This window comes from Phragmites australis, chromosome 13 (genome assembly GCF_958298935.1).
Source record: "Phragmites australis chromosome 13, lpPhrAust1.1, whole genome shotgun sequence".
NCBI classification, from domain to species: Eukaryota; Viridiplantae; Streptophyta; class Magnoliopsida; order Poales; family Poaceae; genus Phragmites; species Phragmites australis.
Window position 1 is genome coordinate 5332165 of NC_084933.1, and position 22279 is coordinate 5354443.

A 22279-nucleotide genomic window follows, 5' to 3' on the forward strand; every position below is an offset into this window, starting at 1 on the left:
TGCCTTTACTTTTGTTGGATCTATTGAATTTCTGCTTATTATTATTGCGCTTCCACTTTCCTTTGGACTTCTTTTGGTGCCTTTTTTTACCACCAAATTTATTCATATTTTGAAGTTCGAATACAGTTTAGGCAATGGTGTTGCACCCGTTAGGCTCTGTGGATGATTCTTCATTAGAAGCTCATTATGTTTTTCTATCTAGAGTAGAATCACTACTACAGAAATGGGGTTCATTGCCTGCTCTAAAACCACATTCACTGCCGATTTTGGAGCCAATAGTGGGCGATCGGCATTGAAGGGGGTTATCACTGCAGGCTGAAGAATTTAGCCGGCAGTGTTTTCCCTCTCTTCTCTCTCTCCACCCTCTCTCTCCTATCCGTCCTCCCTCTCTCTCCTCTCTATCTCTCTCTCCCTCTCAATATCTCCTCCCTCTCTCTCTCCTCTCTCTGTCTCTCTCTCCCTCTCAATTCATGCATACAATGAGACATATATTTAATGTGGATCAATAATAAAGACACATTCATTAATACATAGTATTTCATATCCTTCATTAATACATATATACGCTGTCATTTGAACATATATATGCTATCAAACCCCCTGGTAGACTTCCTCTTATCGCATACTCTATACTAGAAGGTATGGTGTCATCTAAAGGTCTCCCACACATCGACGGCACAATCGGTTCATGGAACTCGTTGTTGGGTTGATAACATGTTCGATGAAGAACCCGACAATCTGTTCTTGAATGACATGTATTTTCGTAGAGAGTATCGCACTTGTGCATTGTTTGAAGCACCGCAGTTGAAGAATCGAAAGAATCAGTCCTTGAATACGTATAGAAATTGAAAAAAGGTATCGATATGTAATTTCATATCTCAACATCATTAAATATGACAGTGTCGCCATCTCCGCTGAATGTGCCACCGATAGAGAGAGGCCGCCACCAGTGTCTTGTGACTAGTGTCACCGGATAGGAGGGGTCGCCAGAGGGCTAGTGTCAGCGCCTCCATAACATATCTAGGTTATGACCACTCGATGTGTTGAGCGCGAGCGCCTCCACTAAAGGGCTGGCCACCGTGCACTGTTGGATGGTTGATGCACCAAAAAAGGTGTGGTTGGACACCACCGAGGCCTAGTTTTCCTGTGTGTCATTGGGGTGCGCTACTATCGCCACAGGTGGGCCGTCGGCGGATGGAGCATGGTCGATGCCTCTACTAGGCTCTGCCCAAGCAACCAGCTTTCTGAGGCAATGAGGTTGTTCACTATTGCCTAAGGACTGAGCGGCTAGGTCTGGAGGGCACCATTGTGGGCCCCCTCTGCTTGAGGGCCAGGCAGCCAGCACAGTGACGTGACAAGGTGGGCCACCTCTGCCCTAGAGCCAGGCGACCGACATAGGGAGGCGACGAGGTGGGCCACCTCCACTTGATGGTCGGGCGGCCGGTCGATTGGTGCCGCCATCCGAGTGCCACCGGTGCGCCTTCCGAAGCGCCACACGAAGAAGACGGGCTAGCCCATACAGATTGATTCAGCCATCGCCTCGGATAGGGCATGCTTAATGGTGCTGGCCATCGCCATCAATGATGACATGGAGGGAGATCTGGTTGCCGCCAGTCGACTGTGCTATTATGATGGCACCTAAAGAGAAACCGCCTGTGCCATAATGGTTGTCACCGCTGACAGGCTTCTGAGCAATCGACCGGTCTCTGCCTGGATGTCTCACCCCAACGGAGGGTATGTCATGCGGGTAGGCTGTCCATTGATGAATAGAAGACCGATGAGGATGCCCCATGGGCGATGACGGTGGCAGGCACCGTCTGCCGGTGCTGCTGCTAGGGCATGGCGACGTTTGTGTCTAGAGGGCGTGTCATGAGCACCAAAGGGTGAACAGGGCCGGTGACGTCTAGCTAGGATGGCGAAGATAATTGCGTTGGCCGATGTGCGAGCGAAGAGGATGGCGTCGCAGAGGAAGGATAAGATGAAGGGCAGTTTCAAGTGTCAGCGGAAAGGTACGTTCTTCATCCTCCATGCTTGATCCGTCGATGGTGTTCTTGCTGAAGTGGTTGGTATATAGCATACTGATAACATTTTTGAGTATGACAGTAGAGAATCGAGAGATTGAAAGTGAAAACGAGCTTTGTTTCATTGATTCAACGTTTAATTTATACAGGTTGAATGGATGCATGTTCGTTAGGGAGTCATCATTTCCTCAACGGACGGACATAACCACCGATGGCGGTTATTTGATCATCTCTGGTTCGTAACAATTATGTGGCACCAAATAGATGGTAGTTGACTTTCTATTATTGTTCTGATTAAATAGAGAAATTACCTATTTAGGCGAGCATAGTAATTTGAAGCCTATATAAACCTATTTTCTGAGGTAGAACAACAGTTTAGCATGGCGCGTTACAGCCGGTAGTTTGCTTCTAAAACTAGCCAGTTAAATATAGAGCTGACAAGGTCATGCATGTGGACATACGTAGTGCTGGTACCTTGAACGACGCTGTTGTTTGCGACTATATAAGTAGGGCATGAGCACGGTATATATCATCCTCCATTCAGCAACCTAGAGAAGTGTAGAGCTATCAAATAAATTAAGGGAAATCAATGGAGTCGTCGCGTAAGTTCTTCCCGACTGTCGTCGTCCTCCTGCTGCTCGTCGTCGTGGCCACTGGTAAGTGTACATGTCCAGTGTGGGCATTGGCGTAGAAAAGAATAGAGGCAGGCTTATGCCGATATCAACCCTTGCATTCTACCGGGACTATGTGATTTCGATATTTTGTTTTGCTACCTAATATTTTTTCCGGAATGCCGTAAATTCATGGAATTATGTACATGGGTGAAATAACACATATTATTTTGTACTTTCTAGGATATTTACAGATATATTAAAATCAGAACTTTTTCAAGAATTTATTATCCAAGGTCTACAATTATATTCACATATATGGATTTCTAACTCTTTTGGTTCTAAGGAAGTATATTTAGTAATCAATATGGAAGAGAGTGTTCTTCTTCAATCATTAATATAATCTCTTCAATATGCACTGTATCTTAGATTGGTTTAAACTCCACACAAGATTGTAACAAATATCAGAACTACTCCAACTCACTATTACATCTTGTTTTAGGCATTGACTCAGTTTTCAAAATATCACTTTTTCCACTAATTCCTCTTGTAATATATTACAAAATCTAATAAAATTAAGATATAAAGAAGTACGTTGTGAGAAAATCTTCCAAATCCAAATATTTAAACAGATAATGAACTCCAAGTTTAGAAAAATTGCATGGATATCCAAAGCATCATGCTCTTATGAGCGGAGGGACCGGAGCATGCAACAACAAAGCACGATTTTTGGATGGGTTCTTATACTCCAATTTTTCATTTGAGCCACATCCCATGACTTTTTCTAGAGAATATGATATAACTTGGTTGCATCTAAACAATTGGTCATATGACGTTGATTATCAGACCTGATATGCATTTACCTATGATTAATACATTTTTTATATGTGTTGTCAGAGGTGATACCGGCGCATGCGAGGGTGTGCGAGACAAAGAGCACCCTGTACAAAGGGCTATGCATGAAGGACCATGAGAACTGCGCCACAATGTGCCGTTCCGAGGGTTTCCTTGGCGGCGAGTGCAGCGGCTGGCACCGCGACTGCATGTGTACCAAGTCCTGCTAGACGGTCGGCGATTTATATTCGAAGGGCAGCCTTCAGCACTGTTGCCGCATGGATGGTACCTCGATCGAATAAAAGTCCTGCTTGACAAAAGGCGCCTTAATTCCGTCAGTTAAAAACATACACGTACTATTTGTTTCCAGTAATAAGATGCTGTAAGGGCTACGAGATGGACTATGCATGCAAGTGTTCATCCGATCATATTAAGCTTTTCTTTTCTGAAAATGTTATTAACGTTTTCCCTCTTTGTATTTCTTAAATTGTTGAAAATGACTCGTGTCATTTCTTGCTGTAAGCTCTTGATTCTTGTAACGTCCGGCACGATATATGAACCCTGTGCCAAATTTTCAGTGAGGTCTCTTCAAGTGCCAATTAATGTTTTTAATGCTATAACTATATAGTTCATGTTTTTCTTTGCAATGCAAAGTTAGGAGTACACACGAAAAAAGTTAGGAGTCCCCAGCGTTTCTGCAGTAGTGATCATCACTGGAACTCTAGATCCACCAAGCTCTGACGACCCAAGCTGCCGTACACCATCACCAGATTCAACCGAGCCTCGTCGACTATGGCGTGCCACCTTGGAAAGTTCACCGAGCCACCCTGGTGCTTTTTCGTTGCTCAACGTCGAATCCACCCACAGAAACCCACTTCCGACGTGTTTCTTGCCATGCACCATCCCAGGATAGGTCATGGTCGCCGCCGTCCCGTCGGAGGTCAAGGAGGACGAGCCGTAGCCATTCAATCTCGATTGGATGGGTTAGATTAGATCTAAGATACCTATTTGGTTAGGTTAGATCGTTGTTGTCCGATCCATGATGAAGCTTTTAGATTTTATTTAAACTTAGTCCAATCAGTCACCCAGTCATCTGCCACATGGTTGTTCACGTAAGCCCTAGGATTCAGGTGTTGTCCAGTCAGCACAGAGTCATCCTACTATGTCAGCCGCCGCCTCATCTGACACCTCAGTGGCCACGCAAGGGTGATGTCAACCCGTAGCCCACGTGGCAATGCAAATCGGCAACATAGTCAGCTTATTATTTTCTTTTTGATTTTTTTATGTTGCTCACATAATAAATAGGATAATTGCGCAATAAATGTGCTTTCTAGTAAAAAATAATTCTAGTAATTAGGATTAAATTTATAACAGTTTAATAATGTTTATTAATTCAATTTAATGTTTTATAGTGTTATATAATTCAAAAAAGTGTTATTAAATTTTAGAAAAAACCTAGAAATTCATATATTGCTTCTAAAAATTCTAGGAAAATTCCTAATCACATATTTTCACCTATAGTTAGTTATTTTGTTTTGTTTTAATTTTTTGGAAAGCATAACTTGTCAACCATAGCTTCATTTTGATTTGTTCTTTCGCTAAAATTTGCAAAAAACTTAAATATTGAGTGATGTTGTTTGTCGTATCCTATTTGGTTCTTTTTTTATCTTGATGCCAACTTTCCAGAGGAGTGAGAAAGATTACAGCATCATGACCTTGCAAACCCAGCTGAGTATGGTGAAGACAAGTTTTTTCCTTATCCATATTGATCTGAATTTTCATAAAAAATTTTGTTTTACAAACATGAATGCTAATAATATTGTTGGGAATCCAAAGTGAGGCATTACCCTGGTTTTTCATTATCATCCTTGTCTCCATGGTTATGGTTTTGGTTATGGAAGGGTAGGTCATGCTTAGCCTTGCTTTGGGATGGTGATAATGATGATGACTCAATTAAATGTGATATTGGTCATATGCAACTATGATAAACGATGATGATATAATTTGATCAAGTGATTTGGATGAGACCGGTACAGGTTGTATGGTTGGCTTTTTGGTAGTCTTGCTCAAATCTAAGGACTGAAACGTGGAGCAATAATTTTAAGTTAATAGTATAATCATAAGCTTGATATGGGACGGGTCAAACCGATTAATTTGCTTTACTTTGAACATTATGTAGACCATTTTCTTGTACGGAGTGTAAGGGTGTACTTCTTTTGTTTCTGTAAGGCGTAGGAGGGGGCATCCACTATTGAGGTGTATACACACTATGGTGAAACCTTAGCAAGTATGCACATGTGGAGAAGGGCTTTGTAAAGGTTTTGCAATGGATTCATAGTGCACACCTTGGAAGTGTGTGAGAGTTATCTGCGACCAAAGGATGCTAAGTAAATACGGATGATATTTCTTGTGGGTAAAGTGTACAAACTTTGCAGAGTGTAAAACAGAATATTTAGCCATGCTCACGATGAAAAGCGGCAAGGAAAACCTCAAATAATTTTAACTTGATGGTTTGGTTAGTTTGGTCAATAACTATTGGGGGAAAATGCCTTAGCCCACAGGCAATACTAGGAAGTCGCCGGCTGGTGCCACTCCAGAGCCCAAAGGCTTCAGGCTCCCCACCGAGATTACAACGTCCGGAGGCCATAAGGGCTCATCAGGCTGCTCCTTCTCCATGCAGGGGAGGAAGCTATTCTTTGAAGGAAATATTAGCAAAGAAAAGACACCCCCTATAGTCATATGATACGAAGTGAATGACAGTTAATGCCAATCCAAGTGGAGGCCATCCTGACACCCAGGACAGTGTGGCGCCGGGCCGCAATTGATAACTAGCTTAGCATCCCACCCTTACGGTTGCTTGCACCAATGTATTTGCCATAATAGATAATATTGTCTAGGTAGGGGTAAAGTATTTTTACTAGGGCTCAAGCTATGTAAGTTCGACTGGTCCTAGGCCCTGCAGTATGGTGATAACTTGTATCGTTATTTCTATAGGGGCAAACTTGGATGTTTATACCCAGAATGGCACTATAAATACAGACCCCTAGCCACTAGAACAGAGGGGACACAAAATATCCTTTAACGGTCAATACACAAGGTGTTCCTTCCTGTCCACTTTTTCTCCAAGCTTGATTCATTCGTGTGAATGTGCTCTCACTGTGCTTGTTCGTGGAAGATATTTTCTTTCGCCAACAGTGGCGCCATCCGTGGGGATCTGAATAAAGAAGTACAAAGAGAAGTAGGACACCACCAAAGATCACCGAGACGCTAGCCCAAGCAGTCGTAACCATTGCCACACCCATGAAGAAATATGCATGGTAGCTGGGACCAAGCGCACATGTGCCCCCGCCAGCTTCGCAGCTTGGCATTTTGGCGACCCTTCGGCAAATGAGGACCCAATAGGTTGGGTTGGCACGGAGGTCCAGGTTGGCGTGGAGGCTTTCTAACAACGGCGCGGTGAAGACCTCACCGCTCCGATGGTTTTGGGCACTCGAACCCAAGGGTTTTCATGTTTGGGCCTAGCTCCGAGGCACTCGTCTGATAACACCCGAGACATCCCTTACCGAACCAACATCTTCAGAGAGCCTGGCTACCCAGCATCCTCCTCAACCCCCTCTGGCAAAAGAGGATTCCAAGGGGGACTAGGACTTTGGGGCACGCAAACCCCGCCAACGCCATCGATGTAGCTGCCATGCAAGAGGCTCTAAGTCCATCCCCATCAAGAACACATAGTCAGGACTACTCCCGCTCCGAAATCCAGTTCGCCCGACAGCCTTGCTGGCCTCCCCAAACGGAGAAGGGCTTTGGGGAAACCACAGGCTTCGGTGTGAACAGCCCCTACTGACATTGTTGACGCCAACCACAGGCTTTGGTACCACCGAAAGTGTACGAGTGTATCTTGCAGAGGCCCAGACATGGCCACAACACTGATGACTGAAAGACCCTCATAACTTTCTAGGAGGAGTACCTCGAAAGGTAGGAAGGACACCTGACAGGGGAGGAAGCCGACGATGGGTGACACAGGGGTCGTAGGATTAGAGTGGGCCCCTACGCAGGTCTCCAAGCCTTTGACCCAGCTCTGCCACCGCCAACTCCGCTGCCGATGATACAATAACCCAGTGATGAGGGTTGAGCCATCCTGACAGCCCTGAGCATAATGGAGCACGGTAGGTCGTAGACACAGGGGGGCCCTGCCTTAGCCTCCGGATGGTTGGAGCTCTCAGTGCGCCTCCCATGTAGGGCTCAGTACGGGTGCGGTCGGTTGGGGGAAAAGACACTGGGGCCCAGTAAGAAGGCCCTGGGTGCTTTGAAGGTCCACAAGACCAAAAACCTAAAGTAGGCGACTCAGGCCGGAGGGGCCAACCCTTCCGCCGCCTCAGAACTAAGAGGGCTTCTGGGCCTCCAACCTTGTGGCGGAGACCTTATTTTGGCAAAGGTATGCCTATGACCGCCTAGCAATAGTTTGCCTAGCCAGTATCTAGCCTAGCTGTTGTATGTCTCTACGACAGATAGCTACCAGGTAGAAATAGTAGAGCTCAAGTTATATCTCTGTTTCCATAGTAGATAGTAAAGCTTAAGTCATATTCCTATTCATAATAGACAATAAAACTTAAGTTATATCTTAGTTTTGCATGTGCTGAGAATAGCTGTCCGGCCTAGCCATCACTTGTGTCGCAGCTAGCATTTTGCTGACAACAGTAGATTGTAAAACTTAAGCTATATCCCTGTTCAAAGAGTAGGTAGTAAAGACTTAGTTTATGTTATGCCTTCTCTTAAATAGTACACATCAATGAAAGCCTACACACCTGTAGGCACAGCATGCCTAGATCACCTGAAAGGCATATTATGCCTAGGTCACCTGGAAGGCATTGCATAGCCTAGGTAATGTAGATGCCACACACCAGAGGGACACCTTGGTAGCGGAGATGCGACGCACCTGAGGGACATCCTCCGTGGCAGACACACCCACGCACCATTGGCATAGCATGCCTAGGTCACCTGGAATGCATTGCATGGCCTTGGTAGGTAGTGGAGCCTACATACCTGCAGGGGCAGCATGCCTAGGTCACTTGGAAGGCATATTATGCATGGGTCACCTGGAAGGCATTGCATAGCCATGGTAGTGCAGATACCAAGCACCAAAGGGATATCATCGGTAGCGGAGAGTTGACGCACCCGAGGGACATCCTCGGTGGCGAACACACCCACGCACCATAGGCATAGCATGCCTAGGTCACGTGGAAGGCATTGCATAGCCTAGGTAGGTAGTGGAGCCTACACACCTGCAGGCGTAGCATGCTAAGTCACCTGAAAGGCATTGCATAGCCTCGGTAGTGTAGATGACACGCACCAGAGGAACATCCTCGGCAACATGGGTCACCTAGAAGGCAATAAGAATTCAGCTTTGCTCACACCCAAATCGACAAAACACCCCTATAGAATCACACCCACTGGCCGCTATCGGCCGCAGAATGCGAGGGGGCCAGGAAAGGGAGATAGCTGATGCATTGGTGCGACAAAAATTTAAGGCAAAAGGTGAAGTCAATACAATACAGTTTCATCTTCACATATTCATATATCATACATAAAGAACATACCCAATATTAGGTAAAAGTCCACTCTGTGTGCCATGAAAGCTGGTATGGACTCCTCTGCTGCCCGCTGCCTGAACGTGGCTAAGGGACGAGGGAGTCATGGACCGCCTTCCCGTCCCCAGCCATCGGCTTCACCTCTAGCAAATGTCGCAGGGCTCCGGATGGCTGTACCTCTGGAGCATGACCACGGCTAAAGGTTGAGGGGGTTGCGGACCACCTCCTCCGGCCCAGCCATCGGCTTCACCTCTAGCAAATGCCACAGAGCTTTGAATGGCCCTACCTAAGGAGCTTAACTGTGGCAAAAGGCCGAGGGGGTCACGGACCGCATCCCCTGGCCCAGCCATCGGCTTCACCTTCGACAAACGTCGCGGGGATCCAGATGGCCCTGCCTGTGGAGCCTGACCGTGGCTACGGGCCGAGGGGGTCATGGACCACCTCCTGTAGCCCAGCCATCGGCTTCACCTCCGACAAACATCACATGCCTTAACATGGCCCTACCTCCGGAGCCTGACCGCGGCTAAGGGCTGAGGGGATCGCGGAGCGCCTCCCCTCGCCCAGCCATCGCCTTCACCTCTGGCAAATGCCGTGGGGCTCCGAATGGCCCTGCCTTTAGAGCCTAACCACAACTATGGGTTGAGGGGGTCGCAGACCGCCTTTCCCCTGGCACAGCCATCGGCTTTATCTCCAACAAATGTCATGGAGCTCCGAATGGTCTGGTCTCTGGAGCCTGACTGCGGCTGAGGGGCAAGGTGGTCATGGATCGTCTCCCCTAGCCCAGCCATCGACTTCACCTTTGTTAAATGCTGTGGGGCTCCAGATAGCCCTGCCTCTGAAGCCTGACTGCGGCTAAGGGCCGAGGGGGGCGCGGACCCTCTCACCTGACCAAGCCATCAGCTTCACCTCCGGCAAATGCCACAGGGCTTTGGATGAACCTACCTCTGGAGCCTGATCGCGACTAAGGGCCGAGGCGGGCATGGACCCTCTCACCTGACCAAGCCATCGGCTTCACCTCCAGCAAACGATGTGGGGCTCCGGATGGCCCTACCTCTGCAGCCTGACCACGGCTAAGGGCCGAGGGGTCGTGGACCACTTCCCCTGGCCCAGCCTGCGATGTCACCTCTGCTAAAGACCTTGGGGCTTCGGATGGCCCTACCTCCAGAGCCTGATCACGGCTAAGGGCCGAGGGGGTCGCGAACTGCCTCTCCTGGCCTATCAATTGGCTTCACCTACCTTAACTCCTCCGGCGCACCATTGTACGGCTCCGGGTGGCCCCACCTTCAGAGCCCGTCTGCTGAGCTCCGGGCAGATTGTTTTGAGTCAATAATCTAGAACAAAGTTAGAGAGAAGTCTGAACCGACATCGGATAGAAGAAAGGGTATATCTTGCTAAAAGCGTATAAAGATGTGTCTGGCCACATATTCAGAGAATCACCATACACTTCGATCCGAGAAAAAACCCTAAGCGGATCCAAGGATTTAGTTATATTACTGAAAACTTGCACATACAAAGAGGAGCACCGACATACAGGAAAAAAAATCCTGAGAGAGAAAACCAGAGGGAGAAAGAGTACAAGGTTACAAAAGAAAACTCTGAAGCCCTAACAGCGGCCGCGCACGAAGCGGCGTATGTGCTTCATCTGAGGCCTACCACTGTGGAGGCTCATGCAGTAGCCTGCCCCCAAGCTGTCGGAAGACGAGGACAATGAGACGTCCTCGACAACCCTCTTTCCCTCCTCCTTGGCCTCTTTTTCCATCTGGGCTGCCCCTTTCTTTGCCTCCGCCTTCTCCTCCTCATCGATCTCCTTCCTCAGTAGATCCCAGTCAACCTCCCCTTCATCATTGGAGATATCAATGATTTCGACGGGAGTGACTGATCGGATTGGAGGTTGAGCCAGAGCAACGGGAGGTGGCCCCCTCTATAAGGATGGAAGTACGATTGCCGTCGGTTCCTACCTTGCAAGCACTGGCTCTAGCCTGGCAAGCATGCCCACAAAATCGCTCACCTCTGGAGGACCACTGTCACTTCACGTCCTTAAATACTTGGGCAAAGAAAACTAGGAGAATACCTTGCTTCCGCACGCAATCTTCACTGTGATAATTTAAGTGGTGAAAGGAATCACTATCAGGGGGGCTGAAGGGCTCACTCCGGCCCCCACATGGGCTCCGAAGCACGGGCCTCTGTCACAACCTCAACGGCCTTCGGCTCCAACGATGGCTACGCCTCCGACCTCCACATAGACTCCGAAGCCTAGGGGATAGCAATTAGTTCCCTCTAGACAACATCATCTCTATTGGAGCCTCGCCACCATCACTCACAGTCACTATAGAGAGACTCCCCGATGGTGAGGGGTTGTTCAGGAGATCTTGACTATGAGACTGGGCTGGAGTTAATTTGTTCTAGACATCTGCTCACCCCTCCGAACCTCAGGGTCAACAGATGAGGGGGGTACTGTTCGGGAGCATTCCCCAGCCCACAGGCTTTACCAGGAAGTAGCTGGTTGGTGCCAATCCGGAGCCCTAAGACTCCGGGCTCCCCATCGAGATTACAACCTCCAGAGGTTGTAAGGGCTCATCAGGCTGCTCCTTCTTCAGGAGGGGAGGCAGCTAGCCTCTAGAGGAAATACCAGTAAAGAAAGGACACCCATGTAGTCATCTAACATGAAGTGACCGGCAGTTAATGCCAGTGCAAGTGGAGGCTATTCTGACACCTGGGACAGTGCATCGCTAGGCCACAATTGACGATCGGCTCGGCATCGCACCCTTATGGTTGCTTGCACCACTGTATTTGCCATAATAGATAATATCGTCTAGGTAGGGGTAAAGGTATTTTAACCAGGACTCAGGCTGTATAAGTTCAACCGGTCCTAGGCCCTGCAGTATGGCAGTAACTTGTATCGTTATTTCTGTAGGGGCATACTTGTATGTTTATACCCCGAATGGCACTATAAATATAGACCTCTGGCAACCAGACCAGAGGGGACATAAAAAATCCTTTTAACGATCAATACACAAAGGTGTTCCTTCCTCTCCACTTCTTCTTCAAGCTTGAGCCATTCGTGTGAATGTGCTCTCACCATCCTTGTTCATGGAAGATATTTTCTTCCGCCAACAATAATGGTGGTGGGAACTGTGATTAAGGTGTTGGTTTTAGTCAACCTTTGTGGTTGAACCCTGGTTGAGGTGTTGAAGATTGGTTAAGTCAAGATGGTTAGAATCTTGAGGTAGTTATTTATTTACTGTTGTTCACTTAATTATTTATTCTTTTTTCAACTGTTTCAAAAGTAATGTTTTTATATGCAAAAGAGCCATAATTACCATATTATTGTTAAAGCCTTCATATGCATATTATTTTCCTCAGAACTTGTTGAATACGACAAGTGCTCATACTTGCTATCACCAAACAAGCTCAGTTCGAGAAGATGTTGGAGAGTTCACGGAAGATGGATCGTTCTAATTTGTTTTCTACGTCGGTTTGCATGTAGAGTCATCCTGAAGGATAAAATCTATGTACTTCCAATGCAGTTTTATTTGCTTCTTTGTCCTTCGAAGGTCGCTTTTGTAAGATGATTTAAGTACGAATAAGTTGGATATTGTAATGATTATCATCAATGAAGTCACTATATGATGGGATTGGTTGCTAGGCTCAACACAAAGATTAGATTGGTAAGCTTCTCGAACCGGTCTCGACAAGTTCTTTCCTCTGGGGTCTGATTGAGGCATATGAGTACTTGATGGATATCCCACTTCAGAACCTTTCAAATTAATCAGGTTCCAGCTCTATATTAATCCAGGAAGGTCTTCAAATCATCACACAAAGCTGCTGCTATTTCTTCTAGGTTGTACACCATCTTTATGGGACCTTGGGCCATATAATTGTGTATGGGACCCATGCCCAAGTTGTTGGGTGCCTCCACCACCAGGGGCACCAAGGGATGCCCTTGAACGTCCTTCCCCTTGGCCGTCACCTCCATGACCGCCCCTTCATGTACCCTCTATATTACTATGTGTTGTCGCATCAGAAACTTGAGTTTTGTTGAGTTCTAATTTTCCTTCGTGAAACTGACATTCTCCATATTACTTGTATGGATTAGATCAAGTTTTCTGAATCACCCCCCCCCCCCCATTCTTGTTCTCTTTGCTTTATCCATGTTTGTAATTTCAGATTGTATTCTTTTACGTTCACTACTACAAAATCCCTAAACACAGTCGGTTCAAATACCAGGATCATAGTTGGTTTTGAAAAATGGACTATGATGGTTAACACAGTAAATTCTTTGCTTTATGGCCTTGTTAGAAATTCCCAGTCAATTTTTGACAACATATCACAGTCGGTTCCATGCTACAGCTGACTAGGATATCTTCATTATTTCAATAGGTTATATCCTTGAACCTACTTCAATAATACATTGATTACCAGTCAGGTGATGGCAAAAGCTGGCTGTGATAGATGGTTATCACAGTCATTTCTTGTTAAGAACTGACTGTGATAATCTAGCACAGTATATCTCCCCTGACAAGCTATGGTTCAGACCAAGCAGAGCTAACCAAACAAGAGCTGCTCAGTTTGAACAAGAGGTCTTAGGGGCAGTGGCCATTTTTCAATATTTGGGAGACGATGCTCAAAGTTTCTGAAGATGCTTTCATTTTTGGTGATCCAAGGTATGTAGCTTTGATCTAGATACCTTGATTCAATAGATAGGATCTAGAATGGTTAGTTCACTTCTAGGGTTTAGGTGTATGCAAGATGCATGTGATTCTAGCCATTTAAGGCCTCAATTATAGATGTAGTTTTTGTTGATGTTAGAGATCCATATGAATCTAGCAATCTAGAGATCCAAAATCTTTGTCCAATTTTGGGGTTGGTTCATGAATGGGAAAATTTAGATTTATTTAGGTGAATATGACAAGGAGCTATTTGATGAGAAATTTTTATCTCATTTGGATGAAATTAGCTACATTTTTTAGCTACATATTTTTCAAATTATAATTAATTATTGTTACTTATTGTTTATTTAATTAAGAAATAAATTAAAATTATTAACATATTTTTCTAAATTTATAGATGGACCGAGGATGGATGTACGATGCACCAAGACATGGTCAAGAGTACATCAATGGTGTGTCGACTTTTACAGGAGCCGCCGAGGACAGGTTGAACAGGAAGAAGCGACATATACTTGCCCATGTGCCATTCTAAGGGCTTCAGTGCTGCAAATGGCGGACGCAAGGGAACCAATTGGGGGGAGGGGGTGCTTCTTCCTCTTCCTCTTCCTCCCCCTCATCTGCATCTTCTTCCCTTTCTTCTCTTACAATAAAATGAATGGGGGATGTAGCTCCCCAGGCCCCCTTGGATCCACCCGAGTGTACCGTTGCATGGATGGTGCCTTAAAACTCCTGCTTGACAAAAGGTGCTTTAATTCTGTTAGGTATCTAGAAACTTTAGGGATGGAAACGGATCGAATACACATGGAATCGAATTCGGATAGTATGATTTACCATATTTTAATCCGAATATGAATACGGATCCGGATATCCTCGAATACGAATACGAATAAGATAGTTCGAATACGAATCCGCATTCGGATATCTACTCGATCTTCGAAATTTAGGTCTGAAATTTAAATTTTTGAAAAAAATTGACTGAAATTTGATAAAATTCAACTGAAATTTGTTCTAATTTGATTGGGCCGGAATTTGAGAAAAAAAATTTCAAAATTCATGTTGGAAATTTAAATTTTTGATCAAATTTAATTGAAATTTGATGAAATTTGACTGAAATTTGTTCCAATTTGATTGGGTTGGAATTTCGTTCATATCTAAAATTTCTAAAACTTTAGCAAAATTTGGTTCCCTGGTTGGTGGATACGGATACGAATCGGGTATATCTCGAATTCGGATATCCACATTTGAATCCGAATCTCGAAAACGAATTCGGATATATCCATTTTAGTATCCATTTCAGAAACGAATACGGATACGAATATTCATATTCGTATTTTAACAGATACGGAATCGGATAATTTGGATTTCCTGCCATCCATTTCCACCCCTAAGAAACTTACATGTACTATTTGCTTCTAGTAACTATAAGATGCTGTAAGAGCTATGAGATGGATCATGCATGCAAGTTATCTATAGTTCATGTTTTTCTTTGCAATGGTGTGGATTCCGTCGGGTAAAAAAAAACACATCCTCAAACTGTAAACTTGTGTTGGTGCTGCTCATCATTGGTGTTATGTCAAACAACTAGATTGATACCTCAAATTTAACTCCTGAAGGTCTTGATGCAACAGAAAAGCCATTCTTTGATGAGGCGCATACAAGAGCCTAATTGATTAGCTGATGGACAATGATCAGGCTTGATAAGATTGATAAGAAACATATTACCTTAAGATCACAAAGAAACATGATAAATTGAGGAGTGTGGATTGGATTGATTCTTTACCACCAACAGTATTATTTTGGGAAATCATTGATATGATTGGAGAAGGACACTGTTGAGGGGAGGAGTTAATTTTCATTGGAAAACTAGGAGAATTGGACAAGGAGTTTGAGACGAAAGTTTGTTTAAACTTCCGTCTCAAATTAACTTAAGATAACCCTCATGCTAAAGAATTCCTGATAGAGTATTTTTATACCATATGACATATTGATCACTACCATATCAAAGCATAAAACCTACAGTGATAGTTAGCCATGAACCAGTAATGATACTTAGTATCAATGCGGGTTTCGAAACCGACAATAATAATCTATAATTAAACTAGCAGTAAAACAGTTTTTGATCCGTCAGTGAAGCAGTTTTTGATCCGGTATTGATGAGAAATTTTGTAGTAATGAATGTTGACTATCGTCCATGCTACAGCCAGGCATATACTCCTAGGCCCTAAAATTGATGACCTTAATATCAGCCGCCAAAGAAATGACACACAATGTTGCCAATTCAAAATGCTAACGCCACTCATCAATGGTTGTTTATCTCTCTAGTAAAGTCCAAAGCTAGTCACTTCAAAAAGGTTGTAGTCGTTCATCAGCTGCATGTTCTGCTGTTTTAATCCATTCCACTATATGATAATCGATTTACCAATTAATCCTTGGTCCCAATCTACTACATTAGTGCATTAAGTCCCTGGTGCTTTCATTCCAATATTTTTAGTGGAAAAAAGATTTTATTAGACTCGAGGCTCAACTAAATTGCTGACCACACGACTGGTTATAAAATCCAGAAAATTATCGATCCATAGATGAGAATCATCGATCCCCACCCTGGCTAGCACCATACTTTACTAAAGCATCTGCTACCAAATTACAATCGCAGGCACAGTAAAATAGTCCAGCTTCGGTAAAGTGTATCAGTATCATACTTTGTGCTTCCATTGCCAAAACCCCTAGAGGGGAAAGATCAAAAATAGTTCCCTTCAGAGCAACAACAAGATTCGACGCATCAGACACATGAATTATTCTTGTCATACCCCATATGCTCAGGGCCAGCTCTGGGCCAGGGCAGGGGTGCGACCGCCTAGGGCCCAAGCCGGGGGGGGGGGGGGGCAAGCTTGCTCCTGCTCGACGGCTCGACGCTTCACGCCTTCGTGCTCTGTGCCTTCTGCCTTGCCTCGGTCTCCACTCTCCGTCTCTCCCGTGTACCGTGTACCGTGGCCCGTGGACCATGTCCCGACTCCCATGCGGCTAGGCCAGCCAGCCACTAAAGCCTAATGCGGTGATGCCTTCCCAATTGCCTCGGCCCTCGGTCTCCATTCTCCATCTCTCCACAGTCGGACTCGTCATCGAGTCGTCAACTCGAGTCTTGAGACCGCACACCGCAGATAGGGGACAGCCGGACAGGCCTGACCGCAGTCCACAGAATCGCAGTTCCTAAGTCACATTTGCGTTTGCGGCTTCGCCTCGCGAGTCACGCCGTGCGCCCGTGCCGCCTATCGCCTCGCCTCGCGCCATGCCGCCGATGGCCGATTGCCTCACCTTGCGCCGTGCCTCAGACACGAGACGGCAGACTGAGCCGCAGTCAGCCAGTCACCCGTCGGCCGTCGCCCGTCGCTTGGATGCTTGGTGATATCACCTTTTGCCTATTTGCCTATTTCGTTTGCCTGGACGACTAGTTTGGTTGTGCAAATTACAATTCACTAACTTAATTTGTACGGTTACTCGGTTAGTATAACTATGCTATAAGCTCAGAGAATACTATTGATTGCTATCTATTTAGTCCGCAAATTAAGTTGTTCGTCAACTCATAGATGATCCATTGCCCATTGGTTAGGCCGTTAGAGTTTTGTTGCTTATTTTTCTTTCTAATTTCAGGTGTTAGAATGTTGCCTAAGAAGCATTTATCGGGTGCTGAGAAAAGGAAATGAGAAGATCAGTTTATTGAATCGCAAAAGGGTGCTATACATAAGTTCTTTTCAGTTTCAAGGGTGCTATACATAAGTTCTTTTCAGTTTCAAGTAATGTTGTTCCCGGTGATAATCCTGAAGAGGGAGATGATTATAGTACAGAAGATCAAGGGTAGGAATCTAATCATAATTTAAATGTAGAAGTTGATGTCAATGAGGATGCTAAGGGGAACAAAATTTACCACCTTCATCAGATACTAAAAATTCAAATGCTGATGAACAAAAAGATTCTCTGTTAGCTATCTATGATCCTAGAACATGGGATAATCTTGACAATAGAGGAAGAGATATCTTAATTGAAAAAGGGCCTGTGAGAGAATTGAATTTCAGTTCCCTTCAGATAGCAGTGGTAGACATTTTTCATATGCTTACTACTCCAGAAATTTAAGTAATTGCGAGGTTGTTAATAGAAAGTGGTTGTCTAAGCATGTGGACAAAGTTTACTGTTTTTGCTGCCGATTGTTCAAATCAAATCAGACAAAAACTTTGTTGGCATATGATGGATTGAGGGACTGGAAACATCTTAGTGGGAGACTCAAACAACATGAGAACAGTGTTGAGCATATAACAAACATGAATACTTGGGATGAACTTAGGTTGAGGTTAAGCAAAAATCAGACAATTGATGATGATTCGCAACAAGAAATTGCAAAGAAAAAAGAGCATTAGAGACAGGTTTTGGTAAGAACAGTTTCTGCTGTGAAGTTTCTTGCTAAACATAATTTGGTTTTTCGCGGATTAAATGAGAAACTTTATCAGGATAACAATGGTAATTTTCTAGGCACAATTAAAATGATTGCTGAATTTGATTTTGTGATGCAAGAACACGTTAGGCGCATTCAAAATAATGAAATTTATCATCATTATCTTGGCCACAATATTCAGAATGAGTTAATTTCTCTTCTTGCTTATGCCGTGAAAAGTTTTATTTTAAGGATCATCAATGATGCCAAGTATTTCTTATTATCTTAGATTGTACCCCAGATATGAGCCATGAAGAACAAATAATTCTAATTGTGCGGTGTGTCAAAATATCAAGTAATATTCCAAGAGTGGAGGAGTTCTTTCTAGAGTTCTTAAAGGTGGATGACACATCAGGATTGAGGCTTTTTAACGAATCGATGAATCCATTGGACTCTCTTGATTTGAATGTCAATGATGTGAGATGTCAAGGTTATGGCAATAGTTCTAATATTAAGGGAAAACACCAAGGTGTTCAGAAGCGTTTGCTTAAAATTAATCCAAGAGCATTATATATGCCATGTGCATGTCATAGTCTAAATCTCACTCTTTGTGATATGGCAAAATCTTGCAGCAAAGCTATTTCATTCTTCGGTGTTATACAACGGATATATGCATTGTTTTCATGTTCCACTAAAAGGTGAAAGATTTTACTTGACAATGTTCCAAAACTAACTGTCAAATATTTGTCTAATACTCGTTGGGAGAGTCGAATAAACAGTGTCCCAGCAATCAGGTACCAAACTCCCCAAATAAGGTCAGCTTTGTTGGAACTGGAGATATCTTCTATTGATGACCCAAAAGCAGTGAGTGATGCTCAATCTTTGATAACTGCACTTGAGAATTTTGAATTTTTAGTTGGTATGGTTATTTGGCATGACATTTTATTTTCTATAAATATGGTGAGCGCGAAGCTGCAGTCTAAGATTGTGTGCATGGATGCTACTCTCAAATAAATCGAAGGGGTCATCTCATTTTTTAAGAGGTACAAAAATGAAGGCTTCACTTCTAGTATTGATATTGCAGTAGCCATTGCATCTGAATTGGATATAGAGCCAAAATTTCCTACAAAACGTCAACGTAAAAGAAAGAAGCATTTTGATGAAGAAAATGACCAAAATGAAGAAACACAGTCAGCTATAGAATCCTTCAGAGTTAATTACTTTCTAGTCATGATTGATGTTGCAATTGCTTCATTGACTATTCGATTTGAGTAGTTCAAGGCATTTGAAAATGTGTTTGGTTTCTTATTCAACTCAAAAAATCTGAAATCCTTGGATGATACTGATCTACGAAAATGTTGCACTACTTTTGTAGAAGCTTTTTCTCATGATAACTCATCTGATGAGTTAAATGATTTTTTCTCTAAATTAAAAGTGCTGCAAGTAACTTTGCCAGATGGTTTGATGTCAGCACCTGAGATTCTTCAGTTCGTTACAGCTGCAGATTGCTATCCAAATGTCTCTGTTGCCTATTAGATCCTCTTAACTGTACCTGTGACTATAGTTTCAGCTGAAAGAAGTGTCTCAAAATTAAAATTACTGAAAAACTATTTGAGGTCAACTATGTCACATAAAAGATTGAAAGGTTTGGCCATGTGCTATATTGAGAAGAATGTCTAGGACAACATTGATCTCGATATTGTCCTTAATGATTTTGCATCAAGAAATGCCCGAAGGAGTTATTTTTTATGAGAGATATTGGGTATTTATCGTCTCCTCTTTTGTGAAACATTGTCAATAGAGTCATTTGAGTTTAGTTCTTGTTCTTATTTAAGGTAATCATACTAGTTTTATTTTTCTGTTCTTTTAGTTTTTCTATTGTACCATCGATATTATTCATCGAGAATTAAGAATATATGGGAAGTTAACTCTTACTTAGTTACTACTTTGTTTATCATATTAACAATGTTCATTTATATCACTTAAAGAATGAATGATTTATAAACTATACAAGTGAAAAAAATATTTAGCCTTAACAACGTATAGTGCTGAGTTCGCCTTAGGGTCCTTGAAACTATAGAGCCGGCCCTGCATATGCTCGCCTGACGAAGAGCTAACAGTGCTGCTTCTAGTTCCGCACGCAGGACATTGCCAACTCTTTTGATTTTTCCTGCACCTGCTGGATGGATCTCACCCATCTCATCACGTAGTACAAATCCCCATCCTCTTGATTTATTTTCCTTATTAAAGGAGCCATCAATGTTTACTTTTAATACCTGACAAGGTGGTGCTTTCCATCGTGCTTTTGGCTTCTCGGTTGGGCTTGGACTTTTCTTTTTCAGCTGGCCAAAATCTGACAAAAGATAGGCAATACGATGGCTGGTTGCATCATTATTCCTACTACTCTTTCCCGAGTTTATTTTGTTGGCAAAAATTCAAAAATAACAACATATTCGACCGTATTTACCGAAATAGACAATATATTATCGTATTTATAAATTTAGCATGCATATTCGGTACTTCATTTATCGAAAATGGTAAACAGTAACATATTCGGTACATCAAATACCGAATATGACACTGTTTACCATGTACACCGGAGATACCGAATACAACCAGCCCCGTCAACTGCCATGAACAGTACCGCGTTTATTAAATTTCATCTTCTCTCTACTTCAAAAGGGTAGTCTTCTGTTACTCAAAATGTTTTAAAACTTTTTGTACGTGTTCCATAATCCATGTGCAATCCATTTTAATTAGATTCACCCAAAAATCCTTTATATATTTTAAACTAAAATTCTCCAAAAAAAGCTACTTTTATAACTTCTAACTATTGTTAGTGCCTCAAATAAATTCTAAAAAATCTGAGAAAATTCACTAATATTCTTCTTATGTGATGGAATAATTTTTAAAATTATTTCTAGCCCTAGGTTATAAGATGAAAAAGTGAGTTCCTTTGTAATGCTCCATTTGTATGCATTTTTATCATTTTATGTGATATTCTTATTTTAATTCAATTTGAATTTTAAAAAACCCATCTATCTCATTATTTTTATCCCGTTAACATGCTAACATGTTAACTATATTCTGAAGAACTACTGCTTAAATATAATCATACTTTAAGCAACTACTGCTTGCACCGTTCAAGAGACGCGCAAACTTGCCCACCGTTTTTTAGAAATGTAGTTAATAGGTTAGCATATCAAAAGAAGAATATAACATGAAATGATAAAAATGCATACAAATGAAGCATTACAAAGGAACTCACTTTTTCATCATATAACATAGGGCTAGAAATAATTTTAGAAATTATTCCATCATATAAGAAGAATATTATTGATTTTTTCCAGATTTTTGGGAAATTATTTGAGACACTAACAATTGTTAGAAGTTATAAAAGTATCTTTTTTTTAGAGAATTTTAGTTTAAAATATACAAAGGATTTTTGGGTTAATCCAATTAAAATAGGTTGCACATGGATTATGGAATACGTACAAAAAGTTTTAAAAAAAATTGAGTAAAAAAAGACCACCGTTTTGATGTAGAGAAAAGATAAAATTTAATAAATGTGGTACTGTTCATGGCAGTTGACGGGCTGGTTGTATTCGGAAGGTCAGTTGCCGAATATGATACTATTTATTATATTCGGCAACTGAGGTGCAGAATACAGTTAATATTCGGTATCTCGGGTGCCGAAAATGGTAAATAGTGTCATATTCGGTATTTGATGTGCCGAATATGTTACTGTTTATCATTTTCGGTAAATGAGGTACCGAATACGCATGCTAAATTTATAAATACGATAATATGTTGTCTATTTCGGTAAATACGGTCGAGTATGTTGTTTATTTTTGAATTTTTGCCTATTTTGTTTCTTGCAGATCACCAGACCCACGATAGAGTTCAAGTTTTCATCTGTAGTGTTGGCTCCAAAGTCCATAGGGTTCTAAACATTTCTTTTGCAGACTGGCAATCTAGCAGTTTCAGTCGAACTTCCTCCATATTTTCTCTTCTCCATGCTTCTTTGGCCCATTTGCATTTTAAAAATAGATGACCCCTACCTTCATCCAATCTGTAACATACTGGACATCTCGTGTCAGCATTGACGTCTCGACAAGCCAAGCTAGTGCGC

At 42.9% G+C, this 22279-nt stretch overlaps 1 protein-coding gene across 1 annotated transcript; it reads left to right on the top strand.

Annotated features, from left to right (window-relative positions):
* The first annotated feature begins 2610 nt into the window (after positions 1–2610).
* Positions 2611–3696, top strand: LOC133887708 (defensin-like protein 1). The gene is made up of 2 exons (XM_062327677.1): positions 2611–2677; positions 3530–3696. The coding sequence occupies exons 1-2, from the start codon at positions 2611–2613 to the stop codon at positions 3694–3696; spliced, it is 234 nt and encodes a 77-aa protein (XP_062183661.1).
* Positions 3697–22279: the final 18583 nt, after the last annotated feature.